The 19485-nt window shown below is 41.9% G+C and overlaps 1 protein-coding gene across 1 annotated transcript in view; it reads right to left on the bottom strand.

Annotated features, from left to right (window-relative positions):
* CTPS2 (CTP synthase 2) overlaps positions 1 to 19485 on the bottom strand; it is an 85735-nt gene that overhangs the window by 11410 nt on the left and 54840 nt on the right. The window contains exon 14 of the mRNA XM_037046294.1: positions 12755 to 12851. Coding sequence (XP_036902189.1) covers positions 12755 to 12851 — 97 coding nt within the window. The remainder of the gene's footprint in view (positions 1 to 12754; positions 12852 to 19485) is intronic.

Genomic DNA, 19485 nt, shown 5'->3' with positions numbered 1-19485 from the left:
AAACAGGGGCCCCTCCCAAGGACGGTATACTAATATCTATTGGGCTCTTCTGTCGGCCGCCAATTGGAAAGACATCTCTCAATGCCAGAGATTTGTGAAAAGGAAACAAAATGTTTATTGAATGCTATTCAAGCCTAATGCCTTCCTTAAAATATTAAAGTCTTTAAGGGTATACACCTACACACACACACACACACACACACACACACACACACACACACACACACAGCGCTCCCTTCTCCTACTGTCCCAACTCCAGGCACCGTAAATCAGGAAAAGAGCACACATTCGTTTTTCAGGTTGCTGGCACGTGAGCTGTGTCGCCTGCCTGTCCAGGCAGGATCTCCAATTAATCCAAAGTCATGTGGCACCTTTCACTGGCAAGAGTTCTTTGTACCAAGTTCCAGTCAAAGTCTCTCCTGGTTTCCAGGCCACTCAGCCAAAGGGAGCACGCCAAAGCCGCGTGGGCCTCTTCTACCAAAGCCGCACTCCACCAAAAGCGCACCTTTCTTCTTCACCTGGCCGCAGGGATCTCCATTCTGGCAAAGCTGCGTGGTTTTCCCTTTCACCTGGCCAAGAGGGGGTCTGCACTCTGCTGAAACCGCGTGGCTCTCCCCGTCATGGTTACAAGGTTCTACATCTTTCCAAAACAGCATGGCTCTCCCCCTCACCTGGCCAAGAGGGGGTTCCTCACTCTGCTAAAGCCACATGCCTCTCTCGCAGGCACTCTCTCAGAGAAGCAGCCCCCAATTCCATCCTGGGTAGCCGCCACTCACTTCTCCCTGGCCCAAAACTTGGCCACAGCTATTTAACATATCTATGAAACCAGTTAAAGGTTATAGATATGTTAAAAGACCATTCCAGAGGTTAGCTGCAAAACTGTTGCTATGCAAAACAGCTCTCAATGGCCCTGCTCCATTTGTCCCTTCCCCCAACTGACACTTGTGGGGGGGTGATGGTGGTGAGGACATCTTAATATTTCCTCCAATATTCCTGTACACTTTGAGTTCTGGACACCATTCCAAATCTTTTCTGGGCCCCCCCTTGGCTGCACCCTGTATCAGTAGCACAGAACGGCTTTGAGCCCAGGTCTTCTCCCAACCAGGCCCCATGCTTTTCCCACTACATACTTTCACACGGTACTAGCCACACTGCTTCACACACCACCTTAAAAATATGCTTGTACTTTGCCTTGGCCAGGTGGCTCAGTTGGTTGGAGCGTCAACCCATACACCAAAAGGTTACATTTTTGATTCCCAGTCAGGGCACATCCCTAGATTGTGGGTTCGATCCCTAGATTGTGGGTTCGATCCCCAGTCAGGGCACATATGGGAGACAACCAATTGATGTTTCTTTCTCTGTGTGTCCCTTTCTCTAAAAAAATCAACAAAAACATATCCTTGGGTGAGGATTTAAAATACATATGTGCCTGTCCTTTGACTCTAAAATTCAACCTCTAAGAATTTACCCCAGAAACAAGGACAAAGATGTAAGCACAAATATGCTCACTGCTGCGTTGCTTAACAGAAAACAACTGGAAACAAGCCGAGCATTGGGAATAAAGGACTGCTGGATTAAATGAACATGTTTATGCCAAGGTTCTTAACTAGGAGTGTGTGGCTGAGAGTCACATGTGGGGCTTATTGAACATGCGTCTCTTGCCCTGGCTGGTGTGGCTCAGTGGGTTGAGCATCAGCCTGCAAACCAAAGGGTCGCTGGTTGGATTACGGGTCTAGAGCACATGACTGGGTTGCAGGCCAGGTTCCTGGTGGGAGGCGCACAGGAGGCAACCACACATTAATATTTCTCTCCCTCTCTCTTTCTCCCATTCTTTCCCTCTGTCTAAAAATAAATAAAATCTAAAAAAAAAAAAAAACATGTCTCTCTCCCTCTCTCTGCATGTGCTGCAGCATCTTGGGCGTGACCTATTTTGGCAATAGGCATGGCAATCAGTGGGATGGCCAGTGACCACAGTGTCAAGTCCATCATCGGACACCTATCAGGAACAGGCCCTACTGGAGCAGGTGGACAAGCAGGATAGCCTGAGTGCTCAGTGGGTTATAGCACAGGGACAGTAGGAGGGGCCAAGGACAATTCCCTCAGCAACAGTCCTCAGGATGCAGACCCCAGGCACACTGCCAGGGGACAAAAGGACCTGCCAGTAGTGCTGGAACACATCGTCAAACCCCAGCAGAATTGGGAGAGTGGTGCTCAATTCAATAGGCAGGAGACAGCACACCCTCTCCCAGATGTCATGAAGCTGGGGAACAGGATGTTTCTACTAAGAGAGACCAAATGTCTGGTGTCTGGTTTGAGATTTTGACTTGCAAATTGGTTGTATTCTCATATGACTAGTATGCTCAATTACCATGACTGAACTTCTATTTGCAATTCTGTCCGTATAGATTGAGCTCCCTGGTGATGATGTTAATGGCAGTGAGTATTTAGGTATGTGTTTTAGGAAATAAAACCAGGAATAGTGGGGGCAGGAAGCTCCTTTGAGAGAACTCCAGCATGCCACGGAAAGGGGAGTCATTTGAGACAGAGCCTTGGTACTCAAACTATCAGTTCATAAAAACTAAAGGAAAAATAAACCATAATAGCACGGCAATGCCCAGCTGGAAAAAGTGGAAGCACATCTGTCATCATGAAGTTATAGAAAAAAGCAGCTGATAGATTTGGACCTGATTTTGAGAGGACTCCGACTCCCTTATGACCTCTGACTGTGACTGACCTTTTCTCCCCTAGGCCAAAATTTCTTCTCTGTTTCCTTCATTACAACAGATGACTTAGCAAGTTCAATAACAGAGCCCGCCAATATTAACAGAGACGGTGAGGGAAATGGGAAAAATCTACAACTTACGATATAAGAAATTAAACTTCAAGTCATTAGGACTAGCATGATATCATGTGAACTTTGAAACTGCATGACCTACGCCTTGCTGTCTGGCTTAAGGCAAATGCTGTGTTTGCTAAGATATCTCAGGTGACAGAAGAGGGAGGAGGTACAGTGGCTCTGAAGTCAGACTGCCTGGCTTTAAATTCCACTATACCACCCTGGCTGGCATAGCCCAGTGGATTGAGCACAGGCTGCAAACTGAAGGGTCCTAGGTTCAATTCCCAGTCAGAGCACATGCCTGGATTGTGGGCCAGGTCCCCCAGTAGGAGGCACATGAGAGGCAACCACACATGGATGTTTCTCTCCTTCTCTTCCCCTCTCTCTAAACGTGAGTAAATAAAATCTTTTTTTAAGGTGAAAAATTTATTTTTTAAAAAAGTTAAACCATTTAAAATAAATAGATAGATAAATAAATAAATAAATTTCACCACACCACCTAATGGATGTGTGGCTTGGGCAAAGGACTTTACCTCTCTGCCTCAGCTTCCTCGTCTGTAAACTGGGGGTTATGATAGTCTCTAGTTCATAAGGCTGTTGGAAGCATTAAATACAGTAAATGAAAATATGTGAAGTGCTAGAACAGTAAGTAAACCATGAGATTGCTATTGTTATCTCTACACTATGAAATCCAAACAGAAGAAGTGAAGCTCTACAAGACAACAGACAACATAGGGACCTATCACCACAATTCTTGAGACAAGTGCCTAGCCCATAAGTAGGTACTCAATAAATGTTTGTTGAACAAATGAAGCATTTATATATATATATTACATGGTATATAATGAAACATGTTTTCAGGCCTTTGGAAATGTTACTTTCTGCATTCAAAATCTATTTTGATCACTTATAAATCTGTAAAGAATGAACTTACAGCCCTGGCTGGTGTAGCTCAGTGGATTGAGCTCGGGCCTGCGAACCACACGATCGAGGTTCGATTCCCAGTCAGGGCACAAGCCTGGGTTGCAGGCCGGTTCCCCACAGGGGACACATGAGGGGCAACCGTACATTGATGTTTCTCTCCCTCTCGCCTTCCCTTCCTCTCTAAAGATAAATAAATAAAATATTTATTAAAAAAAAGAATGAACTTACAAAATTAATCCATCCCTTGTCCAATGGGGGAAAAAATAAAGTTTCCTTTAAAACCTTATGCTGAGAATCAACTCAGAATGTTACCACTTCAGTTTTATTTGAAAACATCTTAAAAAACAAAATAAAACAAAGAATGCTCCTTCCAGGACTCTGGTACCAGGGATTCTGATTTGGTTACTCTCAGGAGAGTGCCAGGTGTGTGGGTTTTTACAGAGCTCCAGGAGTGACTCCCCCACGCATTCCTGGTGAGGAACCACCGATCTACATTGTCACCAAATGTGGTCTATAGGAGGACGACAATCAGGCAAGGTGCTAGGTACTGTTGAGTGGAGAATGTATCTCTGTGTGTAGGAAAAAGACTGAGGGGTAAAACATCATGTTCTTATGAGTGGTTCTTCAGATGGATTTATTGAGTACACCTGCTGTGCTATAATCCTAGGCACTGGGTCTTCCTTTCTGTCCTAGTCTTTTGGGAGACAAAATAAAATGCAACAGATATTAACTGCACATACACTCAATGTTCACTTAAGAAGCAACTGTCAGCAAAGCTTTGGAGACAGACAAGTGATAGAGGTCTTAGGACCCATGAAATACTGCCAATGTAGGCAGCAAGGCACCAATAATGTACATAACAGGGTTATCAGAAATAATAACTTTGCTAAACTCCACCACTTCTCTCTCAAATGTGCTACTGGATAGATTCTGTCTCATACATAATACGTCTTTAACTCATTAATGGTCCTGCCCACCCCCACCTCTGTGTTAGTAATTCTGGCAATTGAATCTGATTTATTCCTCCTTTTCAGAGTCAAAATTTTCCCTCCAAAAAGTTATACAGGCTAAAAGATAGAAGTAATCCAAATGTCCTTGGCAGATGACAATCCCAAGAGGCGGCCTAGGATACAGATTTTCGATATATCTGGCTTACACAGTCTTGGCAGATAAACATTTTAAATTTTTCAATAAGTTGCCAACATTTAAAAATCAGGAGATCTCCCAATGTCCAAATTCTCTTGAATATTGGCAATGGTGAATCCACAGTGCCAACTATCATGTAGCAGTTATACCTTTGATGGGACAAGAGCTTGTCCATTTGTCCTAGTCACCACTACTCTGTATTGCCTCTCTAACCCTGATGGTAGCTGCCACTGATTGTTGAGCTTAAGCTATGGCACTTTTCCTGTTTGGATGTTTGACACATTTGCATTCCCTACCTGGTCCTATTGGCCCAGCTGCTCAGTCCAATATGCATTCAGTGCTTTTTTCTCACCTCAAGCCAAGCACACGGTTCCATCATGGATTTCAGAAGCCAAGGGTGGGGTCTTCACTTTCTGTACCCTCTTTTCTCCTCCCACAAGACCCTCCTCTTGAAACCTGAGGAACCCCCTCTCAGGCTTTCAGCACAAGAAAGCTTTCAACTCTGCAAGCTCTTTGAGTTTGCCATTCCCTTGTTTGATTAAGGTCCAGCCATTCGGTATAATGAGGTGTTCAAGAATTCAGGCCATGAAATCAGCTCAGTGAGTTTTTAAGAAGTGACTTAACCTTCCTAAGATTCCCTTTTGTCATGCAAAATGAAGCTGGGTCCTACACAACGTCTTAATCACTGGTGCTTAGAAAGTGCATCCAGGCTAGCCACTGTTTTCTCTCTCTTCATTTATTACTTTGGAACTTTGTTTATCATTCTTTTAATTTTTATAAAATAACTTACTCCATAGAAGTATCCTAACTCCTCCTCTTTCCTTAATTTTATGTTTCATAATCTGTTTTTATCTTAATTTTCCAGTATTAAAAATGCTAATTTTCTTCTTTAAAAATGTTAGTCCTTGCCTTTAACTCTACATTGCAGTGTCACCTTCTTTTTCATCATTTGTTTCCCCCCCACCATTTAGTATTTTTATTCCATTTTTAACATCACTTTTCTTAGATTTTCTGTAATCTTCTAGTCCATATTAGCACATGTGGAGCAAGGAGAGCAAAGCTGAGGAACTGGAGAGAACCTGCAAGACAAAGGACCTGTCTTGCTCCCCCTGTCCTCGGGCTCAGTCCCTTCCCCCTCCTTCTGCCCTAGATGGACCCCATTCTTAATACTAGGTGACTAACCAAAGTTGACCTTGAGCGTTGGGAGATTCACAAGTCCATACAATAAAGCCTTCACACTATGACCCTAACAGCCACACGAGAATAGTGGTTTTTCTCTGCCAAGCACTGTTCTAAGGCTTCACGTGTATGACTGATTTAACCCTCACAAGAAGGTCACAAGGCAGGTGCTATTCTGATGTCCATTTCACAGATGCAGAAACTGAGATGTACTAGGTAAGGCCTCTCTGATGGGCAGTGTGGTCCCAGGGGCTGGGCTGTCAACCTCCCCACTAGTTCTGCTGGCCAAAGTGCTCAGAATAGTGTGGGTCCAGTGAGGGGGACGTAAATGCCATCTGTTGTTATGACTAAAAGAGCTATGTCTCAGACCAATGAACTGCTGTATTAACAAATAACAGCTTAGCAAATGATTTCCCCAGCAAAAGGCAGGAGGAAGCAGGGGAGAGAGCCACCTGCAGCGTGGCCCGTCCATGGGGAGACGGGGAGGCCCGCCAGCTGGCACGCTCCTATCACAAGACCCCACTACGCTTCTTTCAAATTTGTGTCTCAGCATGACAGATTACTGTGGCACAGACTTTCAGCACCCCTAAAATCCCTGGAGACCTCTTTTAAACTGTTCTGTAAATCACCTCATTAACCCAGCTAAGGCTTCTTGCAAAGCATGATTTTTTCCCCTTAAATTCCCAAGAATGCAATCACACCAGGAACTAGAAGCTGTTTTTCTCTATCAATGCTTTGATAAGACATAGGAAAGCAAAAATGATTTTTCTAGCTCGGGAAAATGTGTCTCCCCTTATCCTCTTCCCTTCGAATTTGAGATTGAACCACTCTGAATTTCTGATACCATGAATTTTACCCAGCTCCTTAACACCAGGATTCATTCAGTACCTTCTCAATTGGCCTCTTTCCTCCATTTTCTCAGAACAAAACCCTTTGGCCTTACAGTAAAGCAGAACCAAGAGTTGAGTCAAAGCCCTTCTCCTCCTTAGGAGGAAATGGAAAGAAGAACCCCCCCAAATTAAGTCTTTTCCTAAAGTATCCCATTTCCACCCGCTCCACTGGCCTCCTGCACCCTAGACTCTGCCACACTGCCTGTGGCATCACCCAGAGGAGCTCTCCCCAGCTGCCTCTGCCAGGTGACGTCTGCCAGCATCCAGTCAATTCTCACTGTCCCCATGTCAGCAGATGAGGGTCATCATCTCAGAACTCTGAATGGGAAATCACCAGGACCTGGTCCCCAGTTGTGTATGGTGACCTGCAGGGGGTTCTGATTCCTTCCAGTGTGCCTTGGTAGGACATCCTCCACTGGTCTGGACACCCTTTGAGGGCAAATGGCATCCACTCACTTTTAACGATGCTCCTCCTGCCCTGCCCAGCACAGTGTTCAGAGGCTGGCCCTTTCCCTCTTACGCCTCCCAGGGCACTTGGGGCTCCTCTGTACCCTTCCACCCCTGTTTCTCATAAGGCAAGGGCACCCTAATCATTTGGGTGCTGATTTAGAGAGCAGACTTACACAAATTGCATATAGAATTCAGACTGCTTTAAATTGGGTTTACTCTTGCATTCCTACCAGCGCACACACACAGGAGTGTGCTACATTCAAACATGTTACCTGGCTGGTCCAAAAAAACACGTTCTTTGTGGTAGGGGGCACTTCGCTTCCATTCCAGAGCAAGTCTTGGCAACATGTCTGGGACCTAACCAAAAAATTTAAGCCTGGAGCCTGCAAGTGTAACACTTTGGAAACACATCAAACAAGTTGTCAGCTATTCCCTGAATGAGCTCTGAACCTTGTCTGAATTGCTTTGTATTTTATCTTCTCATCCCTCATGCTCAGCTGAGCCAGAGGCAAAATGATAAAGTTTACTTTGCAATCTTAAAACCCTCTAATAACATGTTCCTCAGTACTCTCCCTCCCCTCTCACCTGATCCTGACCCCCTCCATCTCTAGCCACGCCTCATTCTAGATTTTTCACCGTTCAAAACACCCCATTTAATGCTTCCCTGCTCTGTGCCATTTCTCCCTCCTTTTCAAAAGTCATCTAATGAGTTAATCAACCAAGTAAAGGTGTCACTATAAGGAGAAAAGTCCTACCCTTTACATTCCCAGCTAAAATGTGGGGTTTTGTTTTCAGATTGAGGTGTAATTTACATGCAATAAAATATACAGATCTGAAAGGTAAAGTGTTGGGAAAATGTAACAATCACAAAATGTGTGTTTTGCAAGTTACATTTTGGAAAGTGATTGTAATGGTGGGCTTTGAAGCCAGGGCAGTTACCCTGCCTGTTCCTGTTCAGTCCTTGCGCTAAGAATGGTGTTTGCACTTTTATGTGATTGAAAAAAATAAAAAATAATAATATTTCATTATACATAAAGGTTTATTGAAACACAGCATCGCTCCTCCATTAACATATTTACCTGTGGCTGCTTTTACACTCCAAGAGCAGAGTCAAGTAGTTGTGACAGAAATATTGACTCTGGCTGTTTACAGATACCTGGTTTAGACCATTTAGGCAACAGAGTTTGGGCAGGTAAATCACACCTTCCCCGCGTTTAAGTGCTTGTGGAGACTTCAGGCACGGGCAGTATACACACAAGTAAATCATATTTGAGGGGGATGGTAGTTTCTGCTTTGTAGCAATGAAGAGAAATGCAAAATAAAGTACAATAACAAAGGGCCTTTTTTGTTGTTGTTCACAGAGCAAGAAAAACCATAGATATAGTAGCAAAAAAGACTAGAGAAAGAAAAAACACTACAGTACAGTTAACGTCATCATGAACTGGTTCACCTCTTGTTTCAAACAATCTGGCAGAAGTATTAGTCATAAAAGTGTTCCTACCCTTTGACCTCAGAGTCCGGCTCCAGGAAATTTACCCCAAGGAAATAACAAAAGTATATAAACTCTGTGTCAAGATGTTCCTTCCCATCAGCCCTTTTCTAACAAAATGCAGGGAACAACCCGAAATGTGTAACAATAGGAAATCAATTGGTAGATTATGGTTCTTCAACTCAATTAAAAATATGCCCAAATAATAGACATGAAAACAAGATACACGAAAAAGTAATGCTGCAATAAAAGATTGTATAAAAACTAAGCATGATAGGTAAAGTCTGGGAAAGGCCATGAATATGCAATTAATACTTCGGAGAAGGGGCAGAGATATAGTTTGGGAAAATATCACACATATGGTCATTAGTCCTTTTATGAGAAAAAGCCTTTGTAGACCAAGACCACACACACACACACACACACACACACACACACAGAGTATGGGAGTGAGTCTCTGGGAACACATTTCCTAGAAATAGAACAAATGATGATTAACAGGACTCTTATCCAAATCAGTTTATTCCTATACCTCCACTTCAGAAAACTCAAATTCAGCTCACCAAGTTGTACACATTAAATATGTACCACTTTTTATATGTCAACCTTTCCTCAATAAAGTGGTTAAAAAAGAATAAAAATCAAATTCACAGTTTTCACAACCTCTAAGGAATGAACAGGTGACTAAAGAGAAAAGAGGAATTGTCCTTGATGAATGTAAAAATTAGAATCACTCTAGTAATCCAGCTACTGTGTCTATCAACATCTTTGGTCCTATTTCAAAGTATGCTCTCTAAAAAAAAAAAGCCTCTTGACTGTCCTGTTTTTCCATTTAATCTAGAGCACTGCAATCCCTGGCCTATAAATCACATATAAATAAAGAATGAATAGCATCAAAATGCTTTTCATCAAAACAATAAGTTATTGTCACAGGCAGTGTGGCCAAATGTATTTCATTCCTACCATTCTTGCAGAAATGTGCTGACTGGGAAAAAAGTCTGCAAAATAAATGGGCTGACTAGAGAAAAACAAATCCTACAAAAGAAATGTACTGTCTCGGGGGAAAAGATAAACTCCTACAAAAGAAATATGGCAAGTAGGAAAAAAACCCACAAATCACTATACCATGTATATCACATATATATGATATGTGTCATATATATGTCATATTTTTATGACGGTCAACAGAGCCAAGCACAGTGGTCCTAAGCTTATCTTATATTTCTGATACAACCTTTCTGGGAGACCTCACCCAGGTGGGGGGGCAAAACTTCATGCCTGCTGGGGGCTGTGGTGGTTTCATATACACAAGCCTTTGCACGCTATGAATCATAATTTGAACTTAAAATAGGCCTGGAAATGACCAAAATGTCAAACAACTGACACATGGGTAAACAGAATGTGATATGCCCATGTGATGGAATATTATTCTGACATAAAAGGGAATGAAGTACTGATACATGCTACTGTGTGGATGTACCCTGAAAATATTATGCAAAATGAAAGAAGCCAAACAAGCACCACATATCATATGGTTCCACTTATATGAAACGTCCAGAATAGGCAACTTTAGAGATAGTAGATTCATGGTTGCTTAGGGCTACACAGGTAATAGTGATAGTTAAAAGGAATGAGGCTTCGTCTGGAGGTGACAAAGACATTCACCCGTTGACCATGATGACAGCTGCACAACTGTGAAATCAGTAAAAAACAGTAAATTGTGCACCTTTAACAGATGAATTGTATGGTCTATAAATTAAATCTCAATAAAGCTGTTTAAAAGATTTTCCAGGCGGGCGAAAGATATTAGGCAACAAGCTTTGGTGTTGTGTTTAAAATTCATGAAAACCATCAATATGACTTTTATATTTCCTATAAAAAAAAAACAAACCCTGCCTTGGCTGGTGTAGCTCAGTGGATTGAGCGCAGGCCTATGAACCAAAGGGTTGCTGGTTCGATTCCCAGTCAGGGCTCATGCCTGGGTTGAGGGCCAGTTCCTGGCAGGAGACCCATGAGAGGCAACCATACATTGATGTTTCTGTCCCTCTCTCCTTCCCTTCCCCTATAAAGATACAGAAATAAAATCTTTTAAAAAGTTATTTTTAAAAACCCTAAATTACTCTTATTTCCATCAAGACAGATAAATATCTTGAACTCATGCTCTTTTCAAAGTTTTTTTATTGATTGATTTTAAAGAGACAGGGGAAAGTAAGGGGGAGAAAGAGAGACAGAGAAACAGAGACAGACACTGACTTGTTGTTCCAGTAACTGATGCATCACTGGTTGTTTCCTCTATATGCCCTGACTGGGGATCAAACCCACAACTTTGGTGTACTGGGACAATGTTCCAAAAACTGAACTACCTGGCCAAGGCAAATACACACTTTGCTTTAAAAGCTTAATACAATTATTACTGAATCTTTTACAGCAGATGCACATTTGTTTATTTATTTATTTACTTATTTATTTATATTGATTTGAGAGAGAAGATGAGAGGAAGGGTACAAGGAGGGAGGGGGGAGAGAGAGAGAGAGTGGAATATCAATTTGTTGTTCTACTTATTGATGCATTCATTGGTGGCTTCTTGTATGTGTCCTGACTAGGGATCGAACCCACTACATTGGCATATCAGGACGGCGCTCTAACGGACTGAACTACCTGGCCAGGGCACAGAAGATGCAATCTGAAAACATTAAATTTCCAACTTTTTTTTTTTGGTCACTGAGGCAACCATTTGGACAAAGTTTCAAACTATTGGAAAACATCTGAAAGCCACAAAGAGAAAAAATTCTTATGTTCTTAAAGAAAAAAATCACTTAGGGAACAACGGTTTCTTATCCAGAAGAAAGAGGGGAAAGGTGTACACTTCAAAACTTTTCTCTTTTCAATTTCATTCTTGCTAGGAAGCTTTATATTCTTTGAAAGCTATTTATTATCCTTAAAGGAGAAACTCATATTTCTGATATAATTCTTCCTGGAGTTAAAAGGGCATTTTTCTAGGTCCTCTTAAAACTTCACAGGAATGATGCTGGACAGCCCCGATACGGCTCCCTCCTCTGCAGACAGCCCCTCCGCTATGTCACATGACCCGTTTCATCCTACTCTTTCCACTTGTTTTGAGGCTCCGGGGAGGGCAGGGCTGGTATCTGTCCTGGTCACTACTATGCCTGCAGAATCCAGCCCAGTGCATAAGGTGCACAGTAGGTTCTCAAGATATATTTATTATATTGAATTAACCGCTTTGGGTTTCTTTTTTTACATTAAGTTATTATCATAAAATATGTTGATCTATGGGCCAAATTTCACAGAAACTAGAGTAATTTTATCAGGAGTGAAAGATCAGCAAATACCAGACCAGGAGATCAGCAATGATGACATCATATTTTCCTCTCCCAATGCTGCAGCTACTGAGGGGACAGAGAAATAGACTTCTGAGACATAACTGTCCTCATCGTCAAGAAGTTCCTAAATTAGTGGCTAAAACCAGTTAGAGACGAAACAGCTAAACAGGGAGCAGGTTTCAATGTAGTGGAGAGAAGAGTGGATTTGAAAGAAGCAAACCGAGTTGGAATCAGGGCTCTCCCAGTGGAAGGTCATGTCCAAGAGCATGTGTCAATCACGAAACAGCCCACTAGACAGGATATCATGGAGATCAGATGAGAAGGGGTGTCCACATGTGTTCTACCAACCCTACTAGAGACAAGAATTGGGAAGCAGAAAGAGCAGCCAGGTTAGGGGCAAATAGGTGAGAGGAAGTCTTCTGAGAGAAGCAGGAGATGGGGAAGGGCCAAGGCAAATGACACCCGATGTCTCGTAAAACAAATGATCTGAGAAACTTACGTAATATTGAATTTTCGGTTTTGAAAACAGTTCTTCTTATTCCCAGCCTCATTGTTCCTCCCAAATTGCCAGGGTTGTGTTCCGGCATATCAATCACCTTAGAAAACAAAACAGGTGTGGTTTTGTCATCTGGTAGAAATGTAATTTCCCAAATTTCAATCTTTACTTCTAGAGGAATGGTCATTGGGTAAGGATCTTCCCTAAACCATAAAATCTGATACTCCTTCCAGTTTTCTCATTCGGATACATGCATACTTTATACGGGCCTCCCAGTATGTTTTCCTTTTGTGGCTGTTTCTCATCTTTCATTTAAATCACTTGTGAAAAATGTATGAGGGGTGTCTTCATGACCTTCCTCACTTCATTACTCAACCTGTCAGTTCTGGGCAGTGTTCACACTTCAAGTCCTGGGAGTCTGGAGTCTTCTACTTTGGTATTCATGTCCCTCCCATAATAACCACCTTCTCCCACTGCCCACTTCATTCCCTAAAGATTTTCCATAAGCAAATCTGTCAATCTTTGTGGAAAAGTATGCCAAAAGTATTTATTTGTAGAAAACCATTAGAAGTTAAAAAAAAAAAAGGTAATGTCATCCATTCTGGTACATTCTATGTCAGACACCTAAGTGTGACCCTGGATGTCTCCCTCTTCCCCATCCCTCATATCCAATCTGTCAAGTCCTATCACTCTCCCCACTTCAGATTTATTGCTCTGACCACTACCCAAACCACAGCCCCTCCCCCAGGCTACAGCTAGAGCTTGCTGACTGGCTGCTGTATAATCACAGGGCCCGAGTCCCACCCTGCGTGCCACAGGCAGAGTAGTTGTGGTATTTCTCCTACTTGAAATCCTTGACTGCATGGTATGAGGCCAGTCTATCCCTCCAGCCTCACTCCCCATCGCTCTCCCCTCACACCCCGAGCTCTGGTCTCCATGGCCTTCTTTCAGGTCCTGCTGCCATGGGAACATGGCACATGCTGTTTCCTCTGCCCGGAACATCTTCTCCCACCCCCTTACCCCTTTTCCTAAATCACACCATCCTCAACCTTGAGAAGTTAGCTCTGCTAGCCAATATGAGCTTTTATAGGCGCTGATATTCCCAGGCAACATAGTCTAGTCAGGGTCCTCTCTCTGTGCCAGACCCGTCGCTGCACAGATACCAGTTTGGGTCTGTGGACTGCTCTGTCTGTGTGCTAGACGGTAAATCTCTGCGAGCTGGGGCACGCTGCTTTTCCTTCCCGTTGCATTCCCAGCCCCTCGCATATATGGAACTAGGATATGGTATTTACTAAATGAACGCACGAACAAATGAGTGAACGAACTCAGACCAAATCACTTCAGACTTATTCTTATGATTACTTCACAGAAATTCAGAAACACGTGTTTTTATGAAAAGCCTGGTCTCATTAGTCATGGCTGTTTTCTCAGTTCTGTTCACTACGATCTCACAGTTTTGTTTCATCTATATTTTATGTTGTTAGAACAGACTACAGTTGGGTGAGTTAACTTGTTCTAATGGAATTGTTCAGGCTTCTCTCTCATAAAAACCTTTCTTTCTGGTCTGCCCCCCCCCCATTCCCTAATTGCTATATATTGCTCTATAAGATGCCTTGGCAAATGAAATTGCCTGAGATAAAATTTTTCCAAGAACTTATCTGATCTTATCAATGCCCCAGAAGAATTTTCCGAGCACTGTGCCCCAATTATGCTCTAAAAGTCACGGAGGAGAAGGGGTGGGGGAAAAAACTTGATTACACCCCTCGCTAAATGAAGTGCTCAGTTCTGAAGTGCTCTTGGCCTTGGCATCCCTTTCCTATCTTTTCTGGTTGATTAATTATGCCTAGATTAAGTATTACTGAAGTGAGGTGACAGAGGGCATTCACTTCCAGTTTGCAAATGCCCAGCCCCTTATGTGTTTTCTAGAAAAGGGCAGATAAGACTGGACTACCTGCCACAAACTTGTAAGAAGTCCTAAGTTTATCCACAGCCTCAATTTCCAATTACATTTGAGAAAACTTGAACAATCTAGGAAGACCACAGTGATAAGCTCCCCCTGGTTTCTTCTTATAATTTACTGTGATTTTTTCAGTCCACTCTTACTTACTGTGTCAGGTCCATCTACCCAGACAGAGCCTTTGAATGTAGTTTGTTCAGTTATCAACACATTTAGTACTCAAGAAATGTTCTAATATGAGCCATTGAGAATAAGTCAAATGATTCAGGAAGCCTGGCTTACTGCTTACTTGGGATGAACTTGACAAAGACCTCAAGACCAGAACATATTTCCAAAATTAAAGTGGGGCAGGGGAGAGAAGGAAAATGCAGTGGACACAGGGCTTGTCCAAGGACATGAACTACTCGTCCAACATAAGGGAAAGTCTGGAAATTCCTGTCAGAGCAATATGAGAATATTATTTAGAAACAGTGAGGCAAGTATCAGAGAAAACAGCTGGAAAAGTTAAGGGTGGCAGAGCGGATGTGAGGATTACTGAATTTTTTTTTATTAAAGACCTTATGGAACTGTAGGCTTTTTAAACTTTGTACATAGTATTATTTTAATAAAAATACAAATTTAAGGCCTAAATAGTGAAATGTATTACTTATACCTTCCACTAGAGTATTAGTTCACAATATACCTGCTCTTTTCAGAAGCAATACACATGACCTTCTCCTGAAACGATCGCACAGAGGGAAATCCTAGGTTGTAACAGCCATGGAGACCCTCGGACTAAAACACACTAGCACGGAAACCAGTGGAGAAGGCAAAGAAAATGTTAGAGAAAAGATGGGGAAGCAAGTAGAAGTAACTTTCCAACTTTAATAATGCCCTGAACGTCAGCAAAAGGAGAAAAGCAGAGTGAGAACTGACAGGGGAGTTGGCCACTCTCTCTGGCCTGGCTTAGGAGGCCTCGTCTGGGGTTGCCCATTGGCAGTCAGTCAAAGAACATCCAAGCAAGGCACAAGCTGATGAAATCCAAAAACTCAAGAAAGAGAAGGTTCAACAAAATAGAGAAACACTGCATTTCTGGCCAAGCCTGGCCCACCCAGCTGCCTTGCGGAGTTACTAGGCAATTCTACAAGCTCTAAGATGACAACATGACAGCCTTGTGGGTTATTAGCAACCTGCTTGAGCAACAAAATTAAGAAAAACATCTTTGTTCCTGGCAATCCTTCTCCCAAAATCCTGAAAGACAGAAGAATATCATAGTTTCAAAATGTATCTTTTATTATTATTCAGGTGGTGAAAGAAAAGAACCTCAAATATGCTAATTTTAATACCAGCATTTCTAAAATCCCCGAGATCTTGGATCTAAGAAAAAAATGTCTCTTGCATTGCAAAATAATTGCCTCAGCCTGCCTAAGTAAACACTGGCTGATGTCTGGTCCCTGCTACAGATATGTCCTTTCTCGGAGCCAAGTTATATAGCATAAGAAAAAAAAAGGATCAATAAGTAACGAATATCGGTGGTGATAAAGCTTTCAGAGATGTGAAAGTACCACACGAGGATAAGTATGAACTAATTAACCTTTACCAAAGTTTCTGCAGCCCGTAATAAAAGTGTAATGGGTTCAAGACTTCATGAGTGCCAGGCATCTTAAACAACAAAGTCTAGGGAAGTCAGGTTCTCTTATCAAAGATGAAATTCCTGAATGGCAGTGAGGGAGGGAGCATAAGCCCTCTGACAGAGCCCTGTCAAGGCCAGCTTCCCTTACGTCCCTTGCCTTTGGACATTTCATTTGGGGTACTGGCGGAGCCTACACTGAGTAGACCATTTCTAGTCTCTCAGGCAACCCACGGTGATTCTCTCCCACCTTATAGTATATTGCTTTACAAAGATTCCCCAAATCATTCCTTTCTCACTGTCCACTAGTTTTCTCTGTTCATTTTTTTAAGACTGGTCCTCATTTTGATTGTCTGAGTGATCATCAACTTGAGTGTAAACCAATCCGATATCAATATGATGTTGAATAATACTGTGTCCCGCTGCCAGCTACAGCAGCCTCCCGTGGCGGCAGATCAAATCTAAACTCTAACGTGGCACTCAGGTTCCACCTCATTCAGGAACTGTCTAGCTATGCTCTCCCCATGCATTCGTTTTTTTCCAATTTATCTTTTTATGATTTATTTATTTTTAATTACAATTTACATTCAAAATTATTTTATAGTAGTTTCAGGTATGCAACATAGTCGTTAGACAATCATACACTTTACAAAGTGTTCCCCCTCATGTTTCCAGTACCCACCTGACACCCCCACGTATTCTAACCTGGGGTTTCTATCTCAGCCAAACAAGGCCATTGCCAATGGCCCCTCCGCTCCCCTCCCTACAATCTCACTATGTACATATATAGGCTAATAAATAGGTCAGGTGTTGGGACAGCACAGAGTCCACAGTAAAAATCAGCCTTTAGTAAGAGTGGACTGTGATGAAGAGGCTTCTGGGAACTCAACCCCAGGGCAGCACAGGCTGAACGTGGAAAAGGAGGCAAGCTCTGCCACAGGGCACAGGAAGGCAGGCAAGGGAAAGGATGCCCCTTTTCAGGGCAGCTGCACTATAGTCAGCATCTCTGCTAAACCTCAGGATCAGGGACAGGAGGAATCCACGGGTAGCATTTCACACCCATTGGTTTTTTCGGAGCCTAGATACTGCCCGTGTACCCTTTTCCTGAAGGTGCTTCTCCATGCACTGCCTGCTGTGGACTTGGTGTTGAATAACATACCTATGGAGGCCTGTGGTGCCCAGAGCTTCTAAAATAAGTTACTCTTGCCTTTCCTAGGAAAACTTAAGACTGTCCAAAGATCAAACAATTGAACAGTGAGGTGTTAAGTAACCTTTGCCTCTCCATTTTTCCATTACCAACCTTGCGCCTGTCATTTTTTCCCCTCCTCTGGTTTCAAAACTCACTCTTTTGAACACACCCTGTATTTATCACCCGTCTCCATGTATTTTTAGTTAATGTTTCATGACAATATCTATTGGTGGATTTTGTGTTTCCCACTGCAGCTTTACTGTCACACCTGCGTCTACAGGTAAAGGGAAAAATAAGAGATGAGAGACGTGACTGGCAGAGGGGAGCAACTGAAAATTAAAGAATACCCGCAGGTTGTTTTTCAAGTTCCCTGGTGTTTACTACAAGCCTAACTTCTGACAACAAGCAGCATCAGGCCTGTTTTAATTAGAGGTCTTCCCTTGAAATGAGAGCTTTGTAGCCTAAAACACTGTTAACCAATACTCTTCCAAACGTTTTTCTTAGAGTTAATTTTATATGTGCACAGGTCATTATGACATGTGTTTTATGTATAACATATGTTATCTGTCATATAATACATAGTTATTAAAATCATATAGTTACATATCATAGTTATTATGCTCATATATAGTTATTAAAATCATTTATTCAATATAAATTTAAGAAATATAACAACTGCCATGCTGATTTTAGCTCACAAGTGGTAATTTGAGAGAGCAGATACTATAAGATGCTATTTCATCAATTGGGGAATTTGAATACGGGCTGCGATCATGGCACTGTGGTTGGTAGGACAATGACCTTGTTCTTAGGGGATGCTGAGGCACTTTCGTGGGGAACTGTTGCGACGTCTGTAACTAATTCTCAAATGGCTCGGGATTGGGGGTGTCCATCCATAGAAAGAGAAAGCAAATGTGGAAATGTTAATGATTAGTAAATCTAGGTGAAAGGTGGAATGGTGTTCATTGACTAGTTTTGCAACTTTTCTATAGACTTAAATTTTTAAAAAAACTCTTAGAGGAAAAAGATATTTCTTGTTACGAACGTTCAACAAAAGCCTACTTCCTCTCAGGTAAAACAAAGCATAAATATAAAAAAACACACAAAACTCTAAAATCATGATTAAAATTCATTATCAAAATAGAATATTTTTTCTTTTTTTATTAAATACTTTTGAATTTTATTGTTGCTCAATTACAGTTGTCTGCATTTACCCCCACCCCTCCCTACCCCCCCAGCCCTCCCCACCTCCTTCCCATTTCCACCCTCCATTGTTTTTGCCCATGTGTCCTTTATACTTGTTACTATAAAATATCAGAATAATTTTCTGTAAAATTTTACAACTAAAACAAAATGCCTGTCTTTACTTAAAGAAGGGCCTTAATCTGTAGTCCATACTGTTGCATACCAAAGTCAAATAATCTGCAATGAAAGCAAGAATAATTTATACAAGACAGCAAAGATGCACAGAACGATAAACACTCAGGATTGGCAGGAAACTTTTAAGGAACTCTGTAAGATTTCACATTCATTCTTCAAGGTAAATAAGTCCCCAGCATTTTAGAACTAAAAAGCATCAGAAATACAGTCCAATAGTTCAATCCTCAATTTCTAGGTAATATAATAAAGGGTCAGAGAAAATTATGTAAGCATAGAAGTGCACAAGTGTTTAAAAGATGTAAGTGCTTTTAAAGTTGATCTGGAACCACTGTTTGTGAGTTGCAATCAGTATTAGATCAATGTCCCCTGGAAATGTCCTAGTTCTTTCAGGTAACGCTTCCAAAAGGAAATAAATTTAGTTTCCAATTTCAAATCCTGGCAGTTCCAAAAGTTTGAAGCATTTCCAATTGAATAAAAGTAAGTCAAGTGTGTTCCCAAGTTTCTAGAATGATTAACAAAATATATTTAGTGAGGAAAAGAGTAATAAATAAAAAGCAGATATGGGAACAACAAATTAAAAAGTTGAAAAGCCCTCGGGC

The sequence above is a fragment of the Sturnira hondurensis genome, unplaced genomic scaffold (assembly GCF_014824575.4).
Source record: "Sturnira hondurensis isolate 20B ecotype Veracruz unplaced genomic scaffold, ASM1482457v3 Scaffold0005220, whole genome shotgun sequence".
NCBI classification, from domain to species: Eukaryota; Metazoa; Chordata; class Mammalia; order Chiroptera; family Phyllostomidae; genus Sturnira; species Sturnira hondurensis.
This window is presented reverse-complemented; position numbering and strand designations above follow the sequence as displayed.